Genomic DNA, 24,057 nt, shown 5'->3' with positions numbered 1-24,057 from the left:
TTATGTCTACAATCTCCTGACCTGGCTTTGGGCAGGGGACATGGACGAGGTTATGACCCAATACTGGAATGTAAAGGGAGGGGTTGCCTACTCCAAACAATAATTTTGATATCTGGATACCTCTATCACCACAGAGGCATTATAAGTACTGGGGGCTCTACAGAAGGCCGTACTAAGACTAGGGGCACTTTGGGGAGCTTTATCACTACTGGGGGTTTGGTGGGAGCATTATCATTATTATTGGGCACAATATGGAGGGCATTATTACTAACAAGGGTCATTTTTGGAGAACATTACTACTGTAGGGGGGCAGTATTAATAATGAGGGCATTTTGGTAGAGAATTATTACTATTGGAGAGACTTTTGGGAGCACTTTGGGGACTACATGTATGGCACCATTATTTCATAAGTATCGTATTTGGGAGCACCAAGAGGAGGAGGAGGATGATAGAAACATGTTGAACCTAAGATGTCTGTGTGGAAAACTCTGCAGAGACTATGTGGCTGCAAGAAGTCATCATATGTTGTCTGGACTAAATGGAGATGATGAGGAAAGAGAACGTCTACATCAGAGGTGACATCACTTGATGTAATAGGTATGTGCGCTACACTCTCCTGTATGTATGATGGCACTGAATGTCATGTCCATTCAAATATACTTTTAGCACTGGGCTTGGACCAAGAATTTTACACATATGCATTGTTTGAGGCCCTAGCAATGCTCCAATAAGGGGTTGTCCAAACTTCATAAAACTTTGCCTAATGGCAGTAAATTATATAAAAAAGAAATAATACAATACTTACATGTTTCTCCTGTGCCAGCCGTTCTCAGAGCCGCACCTCCAGTCCTTCTTCCATTCTTTGCATATAAAACTGCAGCAGTAACGTCAAGAAATGTGGTATGAAACCACTGCAGCCTATCCCTGGCCTCATCAATCTTGTGCCGTATGCCACTGAGGCCCATGATTGGTACAGCAGGCACATACCATACATCTCCATGTCACCGCTGCAGTCATCTATACAAAGAACGGGAGGAGGACCGGAGGTGCAGTTCAGGAACTGTGCAGGAGAAACAGGTGACTATACAATTATTTTTATTTTATGCAATTTACTGGCATGGGGCAAAGTTTTCAATAACTGGGACACCCCTTTTTACGGCTCAAACAGGTCTGATCATGAATTGGGTCTTTCCACAAGGATAGTAATTTCACTTAAAACTGTGATCGTGGTTTTTAAATGTACACAACCATCAGGATCAAGGCATGCTGCGCTTTGCAGGAAAAAAAAAAAAGATCTGAAATGTTTGGCCACCATGATAATATTTAGAAACAAGCATTTGTAGTCATCATATTGTCATTTTAGAGGTGCGCTGTGTTGTGGACCACTCTGTGGCCAAGGGATACCTTAGAGTGGCTGCACACGTTGCGGATTGCAAGTGGTTTTTCTGTGCGTATTTTGTGCAGAAAAACTGCAGTGTAATACAGTACCACAAGATCTGCACCAAATAATGCATAAAAAACACACAAACCAAGATAAGTGGTGCAGATTTATGTGTGCATTTTGGTGCAGACTTTCTGCACACAAATCTGCACTATGTGCAAGTACCCTTAGGCCCCTTTCACACGGGCGAGTTTTCCACGCGGGTTCAATATGTGAGGTGAACGCATTGCACCCGCACTGAATCCGGACCCATTCATATCTATGGGGCTGTGCACATGAGCGGTGATTTTCACGCATCACTTGTGCGTTGCGTGAAAATCGCAGCATGCTCTATATTGTGCGTTTTTCACGCAATGCAGGCCCCATAGAAGTGAATGGGGCTGCGTGAAAATCGCAAGCATCGTTATTATTTTCCCTTATAACATGGTTATAAGGAAAAATAAGAGTATTCTTAATACAGAATGCTTAGTAAAATAGTGATGGAGGGGTTAACAAAAAATAAATAAAAATTTAACTCACCTTAATCCACTTGTTCGCGCAGCCTGGCTTCTCTTATTTCTTCTTTGAGGAAAAGGACCTTTGGTGACGTCACTGTGCTTATCACATGGTCCATCACCATGGTGATGGACCATGTGATGGACCTTGCATCCCCGTTAGGCCTCATGCACACAGCCGTTGTTTTGGTCCGCATCCGAGCCGCAGTTTTGGCGGCTCGGATGCGGACCCATTTACTTCAATGGGGTCTCAAAAGATGTGGACAGCACTCCATGTGCTGTCCGCATCCGTTGCTCCGTTCCGTGGTCCGCAAAAAATATATAACCTGTCCTATTCTTGTCCGCATTTTGCGGACAAGAATAGGCAGTTATATTAAAGGCTGTCCCTGGCGTTCCGCAAAACACACAACGGTCGTGTGCATGTAGCCTTAATCAGATGTTTCAGGGTAGCTCCAGCAACAGAGGTCAGTGTCGGAACTACACAGCACTGCAGTAACCAGCTCCGTCCACTACACAGTGCTATACATGGAGCTGTGTACTTCTGGCACTGGAACAGCTGATTGCAGGGGGTACAAGATGTTGGACCCCAGCCAGTCATGCCATGCCACAGATCCTATAACACTTCTACCATAAGATGTCACTCCACATTCTATACTACACATTTACTGGAGCAAGATTGAGACAATTTCTGCAACTTTTCTCAGTTGGTAAATCTGGAACGAAACTAATTAACACAGCTAACCGTGCCCACTTTCCAAATCTGGAGAGAAGGGGGGAAAAAGTGCAAATGTCACAACCTTTTTTGGAGTATGTATTTAATAAATTCCTCCCAATGTGCGAAAAAGTAGTCATATTAGGCACTACTACATTTCAAAAGATTTTCTAACAGTTGTCTGCATAGTAAAGAACTGGTGAAAATTCTTGATTCACAGGGTCAGGCGTTATGGCTTTACAGAAACCTAATCGTCAATCAAGAAAGAGAGCAGTGGCGGGCAGAGGAAGTAGGAGAAGCAAGGGTGCACAGAATGGCCTGGGCCAGCCTTCTGTCCACTTAACTATTCATTTGTATATGGATTAAAACGATATTTTTGTGAACTCATCTGTAAAATCTCTTTCTCGCTTGATTCATTGGGGGACACAGGACATAGCTTGCTGCTGCCACTAGGGGGTGACACTAGGCTGAAAACTGTTAGCTCCTCCCCTGCAGGCTATACCCCCTCCAGCCTGGAGAGAGCATCTCAGTTTGTGTTCCAGCAGTAGGAGAGACAAGATTAAAGTGAAAATCAACAGAAACTGCACACTGCCTTGAGACCGAACCAAACACAAGGTCCCAACTGGCAAAACAGAGACCCCACTTGCCATACAACAAATTGTGGGTGGGTGCTGTCCCCCCCAATGAATCAAGCGAGAAAGATTTTACAGGTGAGTTCACAAAAATCTAGTTTTCTCGCTCATATCATTGGGGGACACAGGACCGTGGGACGTCCTAAAGCAGTCCCTGGGAGGGAAACAAAATTCTCCCAAACTCTCTATGGAAGTCACTGCACTGCGGCCTGCAGAACCCTGCGGCCGAGAGAAGCATCCGCCAAGGCCAAAAAATGCACTCAGTAAAATTTTGTAAAGGTGTGTAGAGGACCAAGTCGCTGCCTTACACAACTGAGACACTGAAGCGTGGTGGAGGTGCGCCCAAGAAGCCCCGACCGCTCTGGTAGAGTGAGCCGTGATCCCGGGTGGAGGAACCTTGTCCCTGGAATGATAGGCCTCGGCAATGGCCGAGCAAATCCACCGAACAATAGTCACTTTGGAAGCCGCCAAACCTTTACGAGGGCCTTCTGAGATAACAAACAGAGCGTCAGTGCGCCTAAAAGAAGCCACTGCAAACAGATAGATCTTCAAGGCCCGTACTACATCCAGACGATGGAGAGAGACCTCCTGTGGATGTGAAGGCTGAGGGCAAAAAAATGTCCTCGTTCACATGAAAAGCAGAAACAACCTTTGGTAAAAAAGATGGTACTGGACGAAGAACCACCTTGTCTTGGTGAAACACCAAAAAGGGCTCCTTGTAGGACAGAGCCGCCAGTTCCGAAACCCGTAGAATAGAAGTAATGGCCACCAAAAAGGCCACTTTCCAGGAAAGTAGACGGACACTTCTCTGAGGTTTGAACGGCGCTGCCTTGAGTGAACCAAGAACCAGGTTTAGTTCCCAAGAGTGTAATTGAGGCCGATATGGGGGTACGGTGTGAGCTACTCCTTGTAAGAAAGTCTTGACCGGACCTAGGACGGCTAGAGTACGTTGGAAAAAAATGGACAGGGCTGAGACCTGCCCTTTGAGGGAACTAAGAGCCATGCCTAGATCCAATCCTGACTGAAGGAACGCTAGAACCGTAGGAAGGTAAAAACGCCTGGGAGGAAGAGATCGTTCCTCACAGAAGTGCAAGTAGGATTTCCAGGTCTGGTAGTAAATCCTAGAAGAGGAAGGTTTCCTTGCCCTAATCATGGTTCGAATGACCGCATCAGAAAAACCTCTGCATTTCAACAGAAAGGTTTCAACAGCCACGCCGTTTAAATGTAGCGTATCTAAACTCTGGTGGAAGACTGTGCCCTGGGAGAGCAGATCGGTTCTGAGTGGCAGAGGCCACGGAGCATCTCCTAGCAGAAGAATGAGCTCTGAGTACCAAGCTCGTCGAGGCCAGTCTAGGGCGATCAGAATTGTCTTGATGCCTTCCCTCCTGATTCTGCGTAGGATCCGGGGTAGAAGTTGTAACGGTGGGAACACGTAAAAGAACGCAAAGCTGTCCCATGGTGCCACTAGAGCGTCCACGTCATGTGCTGTTGGATCCCTTGCGCGAGAGAGGAAGCACGGGAGCTTGTGATTGAACCTGGACGCCATCAAGTCCCCTTCCGGACGTCCCCACCTGAGGCAGATGGTCTCGAACACCTCCGGATGGAGGGACCACTCCCCCACTGTTGTCCGGCTGAGAAAGTCTGCTGTCCAGTTGTCCACTCCTGGGATGTAGACTGCCGAAATCACCGGAACATGGGACTCCGCTCACTGTAAAATCTTTGCGGACTCCTGCATCACCGCAAGGCTGCGAGTCCCTCCTTGGTGGTTGATGTAAGCCACAGCTGTGGCATTGTCTGATTGTACCCTGATCAGACGACCCTGCAGACGTGGAGTCCAATGGATAAGGGAGAGATAAATGGCCCAGAGTTCCAATATGTTGATGGATAGTTTGGACTCCAATGGAGACAAAACGCCCTGGACCGTCCGTGTGGCAAGGACTCCGCCCCAACCGCGAAGGCTGGTGTCGGTTGTGATGATCGTCCATATCACTGGAAGGAAGGATTTCCCTGCAATCAGATGCGCAGACTCAGTCCACCAACTGAGGGCTGTACGTGTTTGGAGGGACAGACTGATCCGGCGATCCAGAGATTTGTCCCAGGATGACAAAATGGCTAGTTGAAAACACCTCGTGTGAAATTGAGCGAAGGGAATGGCCTCTAAGGAGGCCACCATCATGCCCAACACCCGCATGCAATTGCGGATGGATGTGTTGCGGCGTTGGAGTAATAGATGTATAGATCTCTGAATGTCCACGCTCTTGTCCAGTGGCAGGCGTACTACGGCTGCACCTGAGTCTAGTATCATGCCCAGAAACCTGATGAGTTGTGGGAGACAAGCAGGATTTTCGCCGATTGACTATCCACCCGAAGCGGAATAGGGTGCTCAAAGTGATCTGAAGACTCTCCTCGCATTGGGAGACCGTAGACGATTTGATCAAGATATCGTCTAGATATGGGAGGAGAGTAATGCAACTGGAGCGCAGGAGACCCAGGAGAGGGGCCAGTACCTTTGTGAACACTCTCGGAGCTGTCGCTAGGCCGAATGGCAGGGCGACGAACTGGTAGTGACATGAATGAATAGCAAATCGAAGAAAACGTTGATGAGAGGTTGCGATGGGAATGTGTAAGTAGGCGTCTTGGATATCCATGGACGCCATGAGTTCCCCCTGCACCAATGAGGCAATCACGGAGCAAAGTGACTCCATCCTGAATCGTTGAATGCGGAGGAAGCGGTTCACTATTTTGAGGTCCAGTACTGGGCGGACATCGTATTCTTTTTTGGGTACTTCGAAAAGGTTTGAATAGAAACCCGTAAATATTTTGTGTAAGGGGACCGGAATTATCCACCCCCGTATGAGAAGGGACTGAACTGCTTGGAAGAAAGCAGCCGCCCAAACTGGATCCTTGGGCGGTTGGGAGAGGAGAAAACGGTAGGGTGGGATAGACTTGAATTCTATCTTGTATCCTGATGTCACTACCTCTAGTGCCCAAGCGTCCGATATAGGAGTCCGCCACAGTTCCTGAAAAAGAAGGAGACGGCCCCCCACCTGTAAGGGTGGGGCCGCACCTTAATGTTGAGGGCTGTTTCCCAGGAGTAGAACGAGGCTGTTGGGCTCTCGGACGCCATGCTGGCTGGGGTTTGAAGGATGGGCCCTTTCGCTGGCCCTGATTGGGTGATCTAGCTGCAGGTGGGGCTGCTGAACGAGTGCCCGCAAACCTATGAAAGGACTGATAACGGGAAGATGTGACCCTAGGACGAAAGGAACGTTTTGCCTTGGGTTGCGGTAAATGGGTGCTTTTACCCCCTGTTGCTTCCGAAATTATCTCATCTAGCCGGATACCAAAGAGTCGAGACCCGGCAAAGGGAAGTCTTGAAAGAGAACGTTTGGGGGATGAATCCGCCGACCAGACTTTAAGCCATAGCTCTCGGCGGATAGATATCGCGAGAGCCGAGGAGCGGGCGACCATCGTCCCCGCGTCCAGAGACGCTTCGCAGAAGTACTTCCCTACCTGGGAAATTTGTACCGCCAAGGACTGGAGTTCCGCCGGAGGAAGATTGGTTGCAAGGTCTTGGTTCAAACGGAGGGCCCACTCCGAAACTGCCTTGGCTACCCATGCAGATGCGAAGATCGGGCGTAAGGCTGAACCACTGGCTGCAAAGACCGACTTAGATAGCGAGTCAATGCGCCGATCCACTGGGTCCTGGAGAGAGGAGCCATCTGCCACCGTAATAGTGTTTTTTGCGAGGCGAGCGACCGTTGGGTCTACCTTCGGAGGCGAGGCCCATTTTTCCACACAATCAGTTGTAAAAGGGTAGAGCAGGTCTAACCGCTTTGGAACAATGAAGCGTAAACCTGGTTGGTCCCAAGCTTTTGCGACACCAACGGAAAAATCGTTGTGTACGGGGAAGGACTTAGGGGTCTGCCTTTTTTACACAAAAACAACTCCCTGGTGGCTGGTTGAGGGGAGTTCCTCCTGAACTTAGAAAGTGTCCCGGATAGCTGAAATCAGACTATCCACCAAGGCTCTGTTATGGTGGCACTGTGTATGGCTCTGTTATGGTGGCACTGTGTATGGCTCTGTTATGGTGGCACTGTGTATGGCTCTGTTATGGTGGCACTGTGTATGGCTCTGTTATGGTGGCACTGTGTATGGCTCTGTTATGGTGGCACTGTGTATGGCTCTGTTTTGGCGTGAGTGCTCCTTTGTTTAGTATAGGATGTCAGATAAATGTAAAATTAACTCATAAAACAACATAACTGTTACACCCATATCTGAACATGCTCCCCCCTTTTCAAGTACCAAGCATGCCTGCCTTTCAGTTCTTAATTCAGCTGTAATCGAATATGATTTTATCAGTGACTCTACTCCTTTGGTGCCCTCAACCAGGAGACCATCTTTTTTTTCTAAAGTAAGACTATTTTGGGAATAATGCAATACATAATAATCCGGTCCGGTGGATCCAGGTTGTGCTTACATCTAGAGGTTCTTGTACGGAACAGATGATACTAGATAAATAAGGATACACTTACTGATATTGTAATCGAACCAAACATCCAGGCCGCACAGTTTAAAGCACTTCCTTGCCTTTTATTGTTAAATAAATGTTACAATTTGCATTATATTCAAACTTTACACAGCTACATTATGAAACAATTTGCAAATTTTCAGACAAAATCAAATCCTTTTAAACAATGTAAACAAAATGACTCTGTTAAGTATATTTCACAGGAAACAAACTTAATTTATTCAAACTCTGTAACGTTCATCACATCCGAACAGTGTAGTGAACATGTGAACGTCTTAAAAGATTTCTATATGCATGTTAGTTATTGCTGCTTGACCTGCGGCGGACTATGGAGAGAAGACATCAGTCAGATTTGGAAAGCTCAACAAGGTACTCTGACATGAGGTCATGAATCCAGATATCAGTGTCTGGTAAAGAGGTGTCCACAATGTAAGCCACAACCTTCCGATTCCAGGGGTTAGCGCTTTCATGAATCTCTTGTACAAGCGCCACGAGAGGCTTCTTTTCCACATGGTTTCTGAACACAATGGCAGCCTCCTCAGACCACTGCTCACACTTGACACCTAGGAAGAGAATTCAATACACTTACAACAATATCCTTCGGTATTTCACTGCCTACTAAATAAAGCAATGGTCTTCAACCTGTGGCTCTCCAGCTGTTGCAAAACTACAACTCCCATCATGCTGATAGCCACAGGCTTTCAGGGCATGATGGGAGTTGTAGTTTTGCAACAGCTGGAGAGCCACCGGTTGGAGACCATTGTACTAAAAGGAAAGGCAGAGCATATAGGAACCCTTTACTGCTGTCAAGAATGTCCTTACTTGTCTACTATTGTCACAAATTTCTCAAATTAAAAGGGGTTGTCTCATCATGGACAATGGGGGCATATCACTAGGATATGCCCCCATTGTCTTATAGGTGCGGGTCCCACAGCAAGGTGGTGGCTGGAGGCCTCCAGTCCGGCCACCACCAAGCCGGCTCCCCATAGAGGTGAATGGGAGCATACCGCGCATGCGCAAGCCCCAGCTCCCATTCATTTCTATGGGGCAGACAGAAATAGCCGAGCCAGTGCTCGGAGGGCGGGTGCGCATGCGCGGTACACTCCCATTCACTTCTATAGGGAGCCGGCTTGGTGGTGGCCGGACCTTGCGGTGGGACCTGCACCTATAAGACAATGGGGGCATATGCTAGCAATATGCCCCCAATGTCCATGAGGAGACAACCCCTTTAAGCCCTTAAAGACATAACCTAGTTTGGTAATTATAGGGAATCTGTCATCTATGTTACTCATTAAACTGTCATCATTGCCTTAAAGGTGATGCAAACAGTAAACAGATTGTACCTTGCTTTCTGTGTATCTGATGACATGCAATGGGCTTTCCCTATTGATACCAGTGCCCATGACCTCCAAAGATTGCTGTTGATCTCTCCTCCCATGTTTCACTGTAAGACAGCCCGGTATTCTTACATCATGGACTCTGCTCCCTGAAATCCCATGCAGTGGGCAGTGTATGGCACATGCCGGCCCAGCAGTCAAGTGAGCAAAGTCAGTGATGTAATGACAATGGGTTGTGTTACAGTGCAATATGGGAGGAGAAATCACAGAAGTCTCCGGAGGGCATGGGCACTTGCAAGTCATTAGCATATATCATCAAACTTTGGTTATTCAACATCAGAAACACAGAAAACAGGAAGAAAGGTACGATCCGTTAACTGCTTACATCACCTACAGGGCAGTGATGACAGTTTAATATGTGTTAAGTAGGTGACAGACTTGCCTTTAAGGCTCAGCATTTTATTTGTTTGACATCTATATTCAAGTAAGAAAAAAATTCCACCGACAGCTGTATGAGGGCTTGTTTTATGAGGGACAAGTTGTATTTTTAATGTCGCTACTTTGGGGTACTACTGTACAACTTTAAAGAGGACCTTTCACTACAATAAAAAATCTAAACTAAGCATACAGACATGGAGGGCGGCGCCCAGGGATCTCCCTGCACTTACTATTATCCCTGGGCGCCGCTCCGTTCTCCCGGTATAGGCTCCGGTAGCTTCATATGTTCGGCTCAACTGGGTGGAGCCTGCCGGCGTCTCCTTCTCTCAGGCCAATCACAGCGCTCAGCTCATAGCCTGAGAGTTTTTTTTTTTTCTCTCAGGCTATGAGCTGAGCGTTGCGATTGGCCAGCGCTACAGCCTGGGAGAAGGAGACGCCGGCAGGCTCCACCCAGTTGAGCCGAAAATATGAAGATACCGGAGCCTATACCGGGAGAACAAAGCGGCGCCCAGGGATAATAGTAAGTGCAGGGAGATCCCTGGGCGCTGCTCTACATGTCTGTATGCTTAGTTTAGATTTTCTTTTTATTCTAGTGAAAGGTCTTCTTTAAAAAACATTTCTGCAGCTGGCTCCCCACTACTCCGCCTTCCGGCCTGCGAAGCCCCGCTGTGATCCCTTGCTAAAAACATTCAGTGTGATGCCGCCTGCAGCCAATCACTGACCGTAGCGGTGACCGGATCTCCTTGCGTCACGTGACCATTTGTCATGACATAAGGGGAGTCTATCAATCCCACAGCCAGTGATTGGCTGCAACCGGCGTCAAACCTGATGTTTTCAGCAAGGTAGCACAGCAAAGCATCACAGGCCAGAAGTAGAAGGAGCGGGAAGCAGGTAAGTAAGCTTCCCTTCACAGGTCTGGCCAAGTGGCGGCAGGGGGCTTTGCCAAATATATCCCCATGCTTGCACAACCCTTTTAATAAAGATTACATGACAAAAGCTACGTACCTGCTAGCTGACTTGTTACAGCCTGAAACGGTAACTGTCTGAATTTATCAGTCAGAGGCTGAACTTGCCGGGAATTAACAAGCTCATGGCGACCGTAATCAAGCTGATACACAGACACAAGACCATTTGTTAGGATTCCTGTCAAAAGAACCCTGTACCACCTAAAAACAGAATATAATGTCACTAACTTCTCACACAACTTTGCATAAATCAATAGCATAGGTGAATATAAGAAACTTTGTAATGTATGTTATGAGAGAAAAATGCTTCTGTTCTTATTAGGTTTTTTTCTCGACCCGCCCATTCCTAAACTAACATCCACTCCTGAATGCTTTGCAAATCTGTCAACCGTAAAACAGACTGCTCAGTGAACCATCACATTACCGATACATAGAAGTCTATGGAAAGGAGAGAGGGCGAGGAGTGAGTTGTAGTGAGAGTTTGGAAAAGCTAATAGTAAGGGGTTATATTTTACCCCAAATGCTTTATTCACATCACTGGTTCTAGTTTAGTTACAAAGGCACAGTCACACACTATATTAGGTCTCATTTTCATTTTGCCATTAACCCTTCAGAGACCACCAATACACCTTTTTACAGCAGTCACTAAGGGGCCTAGTATAGGCCCCAAGCCTGCCTTGAGTGTTCCTCAGCACGCACTAACATTAAAATACAATGCACTATAGGAATAGTGTTTGTATTTTAGAAGTGATCAAAATATCACCTGTTATAGCCCCCTTGTGGGACTATTAAAGGGTTTAAAAAAAAAAAAAGACATGAAATTAAAAGAATTCCAATAAAACGCTTATTTATGGAAAAAAATTGCAAAAATAAAATCTCCCCTATGTTTGGCATTGCCACGTTTATAACGACCCACACTATGCAAGCATGTTACCGTATTTTTCGCCCCATAAGACGCACTTTTTCTCCCCCCAAAATGGGGGGGGAGGGGAAATGCCCCTGCATCTTATGGGGCAAATGCTTGCAGTTTTACATCGCAAGGTGCGATATACGAGCCCCGGGGACTTGGGGAGGGACCGGGAGCCGGCGGGAGTTGATGTCACGTGCCTGCGCCGCCTACTTTATGAATGAAGCAGGCGGCACGGGCAAGAGATGTCAGTGAGGTACGCGCCGGCCGCCCGGCCTGCCTGCCGGCATTGTACAGAAGCTGTTAGGATGTAAGGTACTATTAGGAGTGAGGGGGCATGTTTAATAACTATTAATTGAATAAGACATCTTATATTAGTTTACCGGAGCGGGGGGAAGGGGGGGGGGGATCTGTGGATGACATTTTTATGGGGGACATCTGTGGATGGCACTGTTATGGGCTGGAGGGGGGTCTGTGGATGGCACTGTTATGGGCTGGGGGGGTCTGTGGATGGCACTGTTATGGGCTGGGGGGGGTCTGTGGATGGCACTGTTATGGGCTGGGGGGGGGGGTCTGTGGATGACATTTTTATGGGGGACATCTGTGGATGGCACTGTTATGGGCTGGAGGGGGGTCTGTGGATGGCACTGTTATGGGCTGGGGGGGTCTGTGGATGGCACTGTTATGGGCTGGAGGGGGGTCTGTGGATGGCACTGTTATGGGCTGGAGGGGGGTCTGTGGATGGCACTGTTATGGGCTGGGGGGGGGTCTGTGGATGGCACTGTTATGGGCTGGGGGGGGGTCTGTGGATGGCACTGTTATGGGCTGGGGGGGGGTCTGTGGATGGCACTGTTATGGGCTGGGGGGGGGGGGTCTGTGGATGGCACTGTTATGGGCTGGGGGGGGGGGGTCTGTGGATGGCACTGTTATGGGCTGGGGGGGGGGGGTCTGTGGATGGCACTGTTATGGGCTGGGGGGGGTCTGTGGATGGCACTGTTATGGGCTGGGGGGGGGTCTGTGGATGGCACATATGTAACAGTGCCACCCACAGATCCCCCCCCTGTAACAGTGCCACCCACAGATCCCCCCCCCCCTGTAACAGTGCCACCCACAGATCCCCCCCCCCTGTAACAGTGCCACCCACAGATCCCCCCCTGTAACAGTGCCACCCACAGATCCCCCCCCCTGTAACAGTGCCACCCACAGATCCCCCCCCCTGTAACAGTGCCACCCACAGATCCCCCCCCCCTGTAACAGTGCCACCCACAGATCCCCCCCCCTGTAACAGTGCCACCCACAGATCCCCCCCCCTGTAACAGTGCCACCCACAGATCCCCCCCCCTGTAACAGTGCCACCCACAGATCCCCCCCTGTAACAGTGCCACCCACAGATCCCCCCCTGTAACAGTGCCACCCACAGATCCCCCCCTTGTAACAGTGCCACCCACAGATCCCCCCCTTGTAACAGTGCCACCCACAGATCCCCCCCTGTAACAGTGCCACCCACAGATCCCCCCCCCCCCGTAACAGTGCCACCCACAGATCCCCCCCTTGTAACAGTGCCACCCACAGATCCCCCCCTTGTAACAGTGCCACCCACAGATCCCCCCTGTAACAGTGCCACCCACAGATCCCCCCCTTGTAACAGTGCCACCCACAGATCCCCCCCTTGTAACAGTGCCACCCACAGATCCCCCCCCTTGTAACAGTGCCACCCACAGATCCCCCTGTAACAGTGCCATCCGCAGATCCCCCCCCATAACAGTGTCAGTCATCCACAGATCCCCCCCATAACAGTGTCAGTCATCCACAGATCCCCCCCATAACAGTGTCAGTCATCCATAGATCCCCCCCCATAACAGTGTCAGTCATCCACAGATCTCCAGTAATAGTGCCATCCACAGACCACCATTAGTTCCAAACCCACCAAACACACAGCAAAATATTTTTTTTCTTATTTTCCTCCCCAAAAACCTAGGTGCGTCTTATAGGGCGAAAAATACGGTAATTATCCCGTACAATGAACACCAGAAAAAATATATACCGTATATACTCGAGTATAAGCCGACCCGAATATAAGCCGAGGCCCCTAATTTTACCCCCAAAAAATGGGAAAAATTATTGACTCGAGTATAAGACCAGGGTACATATAGCATCTTATGCTGGTCCCCCTCATGGCCCTGTGTGTCCCCTCATGTGTCCTAAACTGCGCACATAACTGGCTTTGTGTGTAAAGTATTTTACTAGTGTGTAAAACAAGCTCTCTCCTATTGATAACATGGCCGCCTCTGTACTCACTGTCACTATGAATGCACTACAGCGAGCGGGAGCGAGCTGGCCGGCGCGTGCCTGACGTCACTTAGTAACGCTCCTCCCACTTCAGGAAGCAGGAGTGTTACTAAGTGACGTCAGTCACGCGCCGACCAGTACATTCATCGTGAAAGTGAGGACAGAGGCTGGACCGGTTATCAATAGGAGAGAGATTGTTTCACACACTAGTAAAATACTTGACACACAAAGCCAGTTATGTGAGCGGGGCCCCTTCATATATAATCGCGGCATTTTCGGGTCGGCCAAATCGCTCCTACAGAGGTGCCGCGCGGACGTGCTGGGAGCTGACCGAAGCAGCTGTAATAGGTAAGTAACAGCTTCTCCGGCCCCCAACATGTCATGGTCTGTATTATGGCAATGTAAGTTGCCATAATACAGACCTAGACTCGAGTATAAGACGAGGGGGCTTTTTGAGCACAAAAATATGTGCCAAAAAACTCGTCTTATACGGTAAAAGACAGAATTGCAGCTTTTTGCTTAGACACCACAAAAAACAAGAAGTAAAAAGGGATCAAAAAAAGTGTTATGTACCCCAAAATCTACCAATGAAAACTACAAGTTGTAGAAAGAAAAATAAAGTGGGATGTAGCAATGCAAAAAAAAAAAAAATAATCTTTTTGAAAGAAGGGTTTTTATTGTGCAAAAATAGTAAAATGTAAAAAATAAAAAAATATATAAATAAACCAAAAACACCTATATTTATTTGGTATGGCTGTAATAGTACTGACTCGGAGAATAACGTAATCATGTTATTTATGCCGAAAAATAAACGCCACAAAATGGACAACATAAAAACTCAGTGGCAGTATTGCAGTTTTTTTTTTTCCACATAATCCTCTCAGAAAGAGTTAATAAAATGTTATTCAGTAAGTGGCACCATTAAAAAGTACAGTTTGTCCAACAAAAGAAGAAGAAAAAAACAACAAAAACACAGGTACAAATCGACAGAAAAATAAAGTTAAGGCTACTTTCACACTAGCGCTTGATCGGATCCGTTCTGAACGGATCCGATCATATTAATGCAGACGGAGGCTCCGTTCAGTACGGATCCGTCTGCATTAATAACTTAGAAAAATTTCTAAGTGCGAAAGTAGCCTGAGCGGATCCGTTCAGACTTTCAATGTAAAGTCAATGGGGGACCGATCCGCTTGAAGATTGAGCCATATGGTGTCATCTTCAAGCGGATCCGTTCCCATTGACTTACATTGTAAGTCTGGACGGATCCGCACGCCTCCGCACGGCCAGGCGGACACCCGAACGCTGCAAGCAGCGTTCAGCTGTCCGCCTGGCCGTGCGGAGGCGAGCGGAGCGGAGGCTGAACGCCGCCAGACTGATGCAGTCTGAGCGGATCCGCATCCATTCAGACTGCATCAGGGCTGGACGGAAGCGTTCTGCTCCGCTCGTGAGCCCCTTCAAACGGAGCTCACGAGCGGACAGCAGAACGCTAGTGTGAAAGTAGCCTAAATTGTAGCTCTTAGTCATGGGATAACCCCTTTAATTATTACACAATTTATATATTTAAGGAAATTGTGTAATACTTAATTTCCACTATGGTGACACTACAGGGAAAATGAACACTTAGGCCTCATGCACACGACCGTTGTTGTGTTCCGTGTCCGTTGTTCCGTTTTCCGTGATTTTCTGCGGACCCATTGACTTTCAATGGGTCCGTTGAAAACTCGGATAATGCACCGTTTGTCATCTGCGTCGGTGATCAGTGTTTCCAGTCCGTCAAAAAAATATGACCTGTCCTATTTTTTTCACGGACAACGGTTTGCGGACCCAATCAAGTCGATGGGTCCGTGAAAAAACATGGAGGCACATAAGATTGTCATCCACGTCCGCGTCCGTTTTTTTTCCTATCATTTGCAAGGCAAACTTGACTTTTTTTTTTCACTTTCCTTCATGTCTGGTGATCCTCCAAAAATCAAGGAAGACACACGGAAACAAAAACGGATCACGGAACAACGGAACCCCGTTTTGCGGACCATGAAAAAATTCTGTCGTGTGCATGAGGCCTTACTGTCAAGTTTCTCCACACATTACAGCTGATAAATGGGGACTGCAGGGGACAAACTGTGATCAGCTTATTGTCAAGCGATCCAGAAGAGAGGAGCTCCCTTAACTTACTCCCCAAGCCATTATCTCGATGCTTTAAGATGTATTGTTTAGATAAATGACATATGCATTCACAAAGACTTACTTGTTATCCACCTTTGCAGCATACAATTTATTTTTCTCCATGTCTATCCGCTTCTCTTCAGTAGTGCTGTAGTGTAATAGCATTTCCTCCATAAGTACTTCCAACTTGTGCAGCTCCTTCCAAGGCTGGAAGACGAAATGGCCAGGATGGCAAGCCACGGACACAAAGATGTCAATGTGCTCACCAGACTTAGGCAGAGGTAGAGGTGGAGGCAAACTTAAGGTAGTGCCGGTGGTGACTTGCTCTACGGCAGGTTTCTTTGTTATGCTGCTTTGATCTTTCCGGGACACCACAGCTTGTGTTCCAGCATCTGCTCCACCTTTTGCCAAAGTTGATACAGTACTGGGCAATACGGTCTTCTGCTGCTTCCACAACTCTTCATTGGTGATCTGCCGATTAATGCTGCGTTCAGCATCAAGAGAAAGCCTCGATGTGAAGAGATAAACGTACACCATGCTTTTTGCTTCGTCTATTTTCACTACCTGTAAAGACGCAATAGTGAACAGGACTACATTAAAACATAATATAATATATTTAGTGCAGCATCTAGCAAAAACAAATGGCTTCCTTTTAGTTTTGTTCCATTTGTCTGTCTAGAAAGGTTTCTGAAACACCTCAAAAACATTTATAAATCTAGCAAAAATGAGGTCATTCACCAGATTTGTTCTTTCCACTGCAGGTTAGCATGCCAAAACGGGAACAAAGATTAGCTATATACCAGACAGCAGTGGGATCAACTACTAAGATATATCCTTTAAAGCATCGCTTCTATACCTTTTTCTTACTGGGGCCTCACTATTGGTTATCGTTCATGCCAAAATGTTACTAAATTACCTCCATTTATCTTAGAAATTTGTCTCCTGATTTCAGTGCAATATCAAAAAAAGGACAAAAACTACAGATTTATGCTACCAGAGAAATGTCAGTGAGGAAATCACTTCTGTCAAAACGGTCTCCCCAGCTCCACCTTACTGACAACCTGTCGCTTTAAAAAATACAATGCAGTCCTAGTGCCAAAAGAACAAACTCACACTACTTCATATTTGTAACCAACAGTGAAAATGTATGGTATTTATGCTTCTTGCAACAATAGTGCATATCAGTAAGGACATTGGGACAGATTAAAGGGGTTCTCCGGGAATTAAAAAAATTAAAATACTTAAATATTATTTCATAATAAATATATTCACAAATACCTTTCATTACCAAGAATGGCTTGTTTTGTCTAGGGAGCAATCATTAGGAGAAATAAAATGGCCGCCGTCCTACCAGTACACACAAAACCTGTCCTAATTACAGAGGAGGACCAAAGAGCTGCCTCATCCTCCTCTCTGTTCTCACAAGAACTCATTCTCCCTGGCTAAGAGCAGGGCGCTCTGATTGGATGCACTCACAGCCAGGGAGAAGATAACCAATCCCAGGGAGAATACAAGTCCGCCTAGTATAACCGAGTCGCCTTATTATAATATACGGGGCTAACAGCGGACGAACGGGGGGGTTCTTTAGGAAAAAAAAAAAAGTGCTATGGCATCAGTGGGGGCCGCCCTACAAGGTAGGATAATAATTAGACTAGAGCTAGCCTGATGAAAGGTCCTCTTTAATAAGAGGCCTGTGCCTTAAGAAATTTTCCACAGTTCATAGCATTGAACTTTATACCAAGACCAGGTATGTAACACCAGTCTTGGTATATCTGTCATGGCATGTTCTGGCTATGCCCATTTGTGAATAAGCTAAAAGTAAGACACAGAATGCTTGTCTACATGCAAGCAGAAAAGGACTCTGAACATTCGGAAAAGAGACTACAAAAGTGTTTTGAATAATAATAATAATAATAATAATAATAATAATAATAAAAGTTACCTTGATGCTACATTCGGAACAATTTAAAACAGTGTTTCGGAGCCACAAAACTGCATCTGGTGTCCACATACCAATGTTAAGAGGAAGATCAGCAAGACAGCATCTTGTGGCCTAAAGGCCAAAAAATAGCCATTCAAAACAAGGTTAAAACAAGTCTGATACTTTACATAAGAAAATGTATCTTCTGTATTGCTGGACGAGAAAACACCATTTTAATTTAATATGGAGATCATACGCTCCCTGCCAGAGTTCTTTGCACAGGAAGAAATACTTCAGCTCATGTTTACAGGGGTTCTCCAGGGTTAGAAATATATGGCTACTTTCTTCCAATAACAGTGCCACACCTTTGCATAGGTCATGTATGGTATTGCAGTTCATACCAATTCACTTCAAAAGGAGACAAGCTGCAATACTATAGTCCATGGATGGGTATAGTGCTGTGTTTTTTTTGTTTTTTTTTTGGAGAAAGCAACAACATTTTTGCGTTTTGGGGCAAAATGTTAGCTTTTTTTTTTATAGCTTTTTCCGACACCCTTGCCACTTACAGAAAGTGGATAGGTTGTGGGTGCAGTGGGTGGGAACGCCACAGCCCAAAATTGATGGACATTACTCCAGTAATCTACTAAAGCTCCTAGGAGTTCTGGCGCTGAACAGCAAATGTGATGCATGCGCAGATACAGTGGATTCTGATTTCTGTATCTGTGCGTGTGACCGATGCGTCCACTTGCAATTCAGTGCAGAATTTCAGGTATCCAGGAACAGCCAGAGAAAAAAGCATTGCCATATTACAGCCCATGGACGCAGGGGATGTTTAAGGAGCCTTTGTTAGGACAACATACATGACTGTGTATGGCATTTTGAAAAATACCATGGAATATTGCCCAAACCCATTCATAAAGTTTATTTTTAAAAAATCTATGTGTTTGTGATTTTTTACATTAATCCCATTAGAGGATTTTTAATACTGAATTTAAACTAAAATGTATTGGCCTACAGTTATCTATGCCTTGTAATTACATAGTAATGTTCGCCTCTCCATACAGATTTGTACATGTTTGCAAATAGATCAAGTAACAGTATTTCTATTACTGCTTCGACACCATCATTAAGGTAGGTACCTGAGGTGGTATGGAGATTATCTCTCGTAGAAAGGAAGATGGAATTTCTCGCAGTTCGGACACCTTCACCGAAGCAATTGTTCCAGAATCTAGAAACTGAACATCTAGAGCTCGACTGCTGTGGACACTTGTTATCTACATATAAAAATTAATTGAATTATCACTAATTCTTCATTAACCCAATACTTTCCATCACCTACCTAAAACTGAAAAATTCAACATAGAATAGATAAATTCTAGTTTCTGTGCTTATGAATACACTCCCACATCCCTATTTGTTACAACTAGCTCCCCATTCTATACTGTCTAGTTTTCACACTAGACTCACATTAGGGCTCGGCGATTAATCAAATTCATTTGATTAATTTGCCATTTTACAACCTGACAATACTGATTTTAAAAATATTTAGATCCCCCCTCCCCCTTTATGGAACGCTGCATCAGCGCAGTATGTGCAGGTCTTTGCCACCCATGCCATTACTCCTGAAAAAAACAGCACATGCTGCGCTGATACAGTGCTCTGGATTACTGTGCAAGCCCAGCACTAACTGTGGTCAGGCTCCTGTTGTGACAGCCGGCATCAGAAATAACTCTGATGCCAGCCACTTAACTTTCTAGATGCTGCGGTCAATAGTGACCTTGACATCTAGGTTACACGGGGTAACCTCTGCCTGACACAGCCCTGTCCATACAGTAATGCAGTGTGCTGTGCATTCCTGTACATGGCTAAGAATCCCATCCCCACTGAGGAGCACCTCCATGTGGCACTGATACCTCATCTATCCCGCACAATAAACAGGAAGGAAGAGATGAAGATCTGGAGCTCCAAGCATGTTACTGTTACACTGCATCAGAGCCTTCATTCTGCTGGTGGGTGACTGAATGCACCTATGTGCTCACCATTCATAATAAGCTTGTGATGTAGGGAACTTATACACCTGACAACCCTACATTCATACTAAGCTCAACAAAAAAAGGAAAATAAAACTAAAATAAAAAAAAGTTATATGTAGGCAAAAATGGGGTCCCTAAAAACTACAATGACAGAAAAGTAGTTAGCCCCAGAAAAAAAAATAATAAAAACGAAAAAAAAAAAAAAATAATAATAATAAATTGAGAAAAATTGATAATTGTTCTTACATTGAAAATTGAGATTACTGTATTTTTGTGGGGCAAAAATTGCCTAGCCCTAACTCGCATAATTCTTATATTCTTTACATTTTCCCAATACTTCCTCACTACATCCTACACTCCATTATAATCTATGACATACCATATGATACATGGAACATACAGAATAACTACTAAAAGACCTTACCTCCACACGTGCCCATTTCCCCTTGCTGTAGAACAAACATATTTTCCCACAGAATGGAAGGGATACAAATAAATCAGAAGTAACAGTCTAGAAAAAGAGAAGGAGGTAAGGAGTTGCTAACTTATCCATATTCAATGCACAGAACAAATGGCATAAACACCTAGCAGATGCTGTAATTCTGTTGTAAATTCCTTCAGATTCCATTGGAGAAATAACATTGCATGTGCAGTGGGTATAGGTCATATTTGCGAGTTTCCCAAAAAAATAATAATTATAATTAATATTATTAATATATTATAAAATGTATAAAAAAAAAATAATAATATAAAAAGTCGCTATGGTGTCCCTTAAAAAGCCTAGTATCAATATAGGTTTATAATTCAATATCTACTTAGTATAATGATGAGGTAAACCATTAAAAAGGTTGTCTCCCTGCAACAAATGGCATGTATCATGTAGAGAAATGTAATACCAGGCACTTACTAATGTATTGTTATTCTCCATATTGCCTCCTTTACTGGCTAGACTCATTTTTCCATCACATTATACACTGCTCGTTTCCATGGTTACAGACCTGCAATCCATCAGTGATGGTTGTGCTTGCACAGTATAAGACAGGGATCAGTAAACTTCAGCACTTCAGCTGCTGTGAAACTACAACTCCCTGCATGCAATTGCAATTGAAGCATTCTTGGAGTTGTAGTTTCTGAACAGCTGGGGTGCCGGAGGTTGCTAAGCCCTGCTATAGGAAAAAGCACCAGCTTATGTGCGCTCCCGCCAAACAGACCGGCACATTTTCCTATAATGTGCCGGCATGGCCACCACTGATGGATTGCAGAGTGGTCGTAACCATGGAAAAATGAATCCAGCCAGCAAAGGAGACAATAAGGACAATCACAATACATTAGTAAGTGGCTTGTATTAACTTTCTCTACACGATAAATGCTATTTGCTGAAGTGACAAAACTTCTGGCTTTCTCATGGTTTGGCTGCTGAGACCCAACCTCTGTATTTGTGACTCAGCAGTGCACATTTCTAGGCATACCTTTGAACTAAATTCAGCTTCAACTTTATGCAGTGTCTCGCTAAGTTTCGTCAGACCTTTTGACGGGACCTGACAAAACAACGTCCCATCAGAACAAACGTTGGTCACATTCACATTTGTGTAGGAAGCATTCACCTGGAAATAAAGAAGAGAAAATGGTGGATTTTCACAGCTAATGTCCAGGTATAAAACACATTTTTATCAGGTTTCAAATTCTGAAAAAGAATTATTCTTTAAATAAATCCTGCAGCAAGGCATTACTTGGCTAATGGCCACTACTTAGACACTCATGATCCACTTATTCGTACAAGAAAAAAAGAAACCATGCTGTAAATCCAACACCTTGATTTTCTAAAAATGCTTCTTGTCCTGTAAATCTGACATCCATACAAAATGTGAAATGTGGCTGAGACCCGAGGGGAAATATATGTATACATGCGTTAAAGACTTGAGTTTACGGGTTTGTGGGTGGCGGAGTACTGCTACATAATGTTCTACTGATACATGCATATGTACTGGATTACTCTTACTTGCTATGGGGGGCTCCTGCTACATGTGGAAGTATATAATGCCTTCTATTCCTGTTCTTTTTTGCAGCATGACGGCTAGGTATCAGACGTTTTTGTCTTGGAGGGTGGGAGACCTGGGCAATCCGGTGAAACTGCTATTTTTATTATATCAAGCTGAATTTTGCAGGAGCGCTTTACCTCCTGGAGACACACCTCTCATTGCGCACATAGGGGGATATCAAAACTGGTGTAAAGGAAAACTGGCTTAGTTGCCCACAGCAACCAATCGGATTCCACCTTTCATTTTTCAGAGCTGCTTTGGAAAATGAAAGGTGGAATCCGATTGGTTGCTATGAGCAACTAAGCCAGTTTTCTTTTACGCCAGTTTTGATAGATCTCCCCCATAGAGCTTGGATGGCTGGCATACTAGTTATTCCAGGGGTGTTCACTGACCCATGTAATGCTCCCTCTCACCTGTATGTATTCACAAAAAAGAGGTAGGCGGGGAGGGCAGATACATATGTATACACATTGCACAAATATATATTCCATGCCATACATTATAGTGGGGATATACTGTATATGCCACCTCCACTTGAGTATAAGGTTCTATGTAAGGTGATGAAATACATGAAAAATTGGCAGAGTACAGTCGTGGCCAAAAGTTTAGAGAATTACATAAATATTGGAAAAGTTGCTGCTTAAGTTTTTATAATAGCAATTTGCATATACTCCAGAATGTTATGAAGAGTGATCAGATGAATTGCATAGTGCTTCTTTGCCATGAAAATTAACTTAATAAAAAAAACAAAATTTCCACTGCATTTCACTGCGGTCATTAAAAGGACCTGCTGAGATCATTTCAGTAATCGTCTTGTTAACTCAGGTGAGAATGTTGACGAGCACAAGGCTGGAGATCATTATGTCAGGCTGATTGGGTTAAAATGGCAGACTTGACATGTTAAAAGGAGGGTGATGCTTGAAATCATTGTTCTTCCATTGTTAACCATGGTGACCTGCAAAGAAACGCGTGCAGCCATCATTGCATTGCATAAAAATGGCTTCACAGGCAAGGATATTGTGGCTACTAAGATTGCACCTCAATCAACAATTTATACGATCATCAAGAACTTCAAGGAAAGAGGTTCAATTCTTGTTAAGAAGGCTTCAGGGCGTCCAAGAAAGTCCAGCAAGCGCCAGGATCGTCTCCTATACAGGATTCAGCTGCGGGATCGGAGTGCCACCAGTGCAGAGCTTGCTCAGGAATGGCAGCAGGCAGGTGTGAGCGCATTTGCACGCACAGTGAGGCGAAGACTTTTGGAAGATGGCCTGGTGTCAAGAAGGGCAGCAAAGAAGCCACTTCTCTCCAAAAAAAAAAAAAAAAAAAAAAAAAAAGAAGATCAGGGACAGATTGATCTTCTGCAGAAAGTATGGTGAATGGACTGCTGAGGACTGGGGCAAAGTCATATTCTCCGATGAAGCCTCTTTCCGATTGTTTGGGGCATCTGGAAAAAAGGCTTGTCCAGAGAAGAAAAGGTGAGCGCTACCATCAGTCCTGTGTCATGCCGACACTAAAGCATCCTGAGACCATTCATGTGTGGGGTTGCTTCTAATCCAAGGGAAAGGGCTCACTCACAATTTTGCCCAAAAACACAGCCATGAATAAAGAATGGTACCAAAACACCCTCCAACAGCAACTTCTTCCAACAATCCAACAACAGTTTGGTGAAGAACAATGCATTTTCCAGCACGATGGAGCACCGTGCCATAAGGCAAAAGTGATAACTAAGTGGCTCGGGGACCAAAACGTTGACATTTTGGGTCCATGGCCTGGAAACTCCCCAGATCTTAAACCAATTGAGAACTTGTGGTCAATCCTCAAGAGGCGGGTGGACAAACAAAAACCCACTAATTCTGACAAACTCCAAGAAGTGATTATGAAAGAATGGGTTGCTATCAGTCAGGAATTGGCCCAGAAGATGATTGAGAGCATGCCCAGTCGAATTGCAGAGGTCCTGAAAAAGAAGGGCCAACACTGCCAAAACTGACTCTTTGCATAAATGTCATGTAATTGTCGATAAAAGCCTTTAAAACGTATAAAGCGCGTGTAATTATATTTCACTACATCACAGAAACAACTGAAACAAAGATCTAAAAGCAGTTTAGCAGCAAACTTTGTGAAAACTAATATTTGTGTCACTCAAAACTTTTGGCCACGA

The 24,057-nt window shown here is 45.2% G+C and overlaps 1 protein-coding gene across 1 annotated transcript in view; it reads right to left on the bottom strand.

Moving 5' to 3' along the window:
- Positions 1 to 7,854: 7,854 nt before the first annotated feature.
- Positions 7,855 to 24,057, bottom strand: part of TDRD7 (tudor domain containing 7) — a 56,107-nt gene continuing 39,904 nt past the window's right edge. The window contains exons 11-17 of the mRNA XM_040417283.1: positions 21,330 to 21,464; positions 20,285 to 20,371; positions 18,967 to 19,101; positions 17,849 to 17,959; positions 15,989 to 16,470; positions 10,588 to 10,748; positions 7,855 to 8,370 (exon numbers count right to left, since the gene is read on the bottom strand). Coding sequence (XP_040273217.1) covers positions 8,150 to 8,370; positions 10,588 to 10,748; positions 15,989 to 16,470; positions 17,849 to 17,959; positions 18,967 to 19,101; positions 20,285 to 20,371; positions 21,330 to 21,464 — 1,332 coding nt within the window. The 3' untranslated portion in view covers positions 7,855 to 8,149. The remainder of the gene's footprint in view (positions 8,371 to 10,587; positions 10,749 to 15,988; positions 16,471 to 17,848; positions 17,960 to 18,966; positions 19,102 to 20,284; positions 20,372 to 21,329; positions 21,465 to 24,057) is intronic.

Source organism: Bufo bufo, chromosome 2 (assembly GCF_905171765.1).
Source record: "Bufo bufo chromosome 2, aBufBuf1.1, whole genome shotgun sequence".
In the NCBI taxonomy this organism is placed as follows: domain Eukaryota; kingdom Metazoa; phylum Chordata; class Amphibia; order Anura; family Bufonidae; genus Bufo; species Bufo bufo.
Note: the sequence above shows the minus strand (reverse complement) of the source record. Positions and strands in the feature narration are given on the sequence as shown.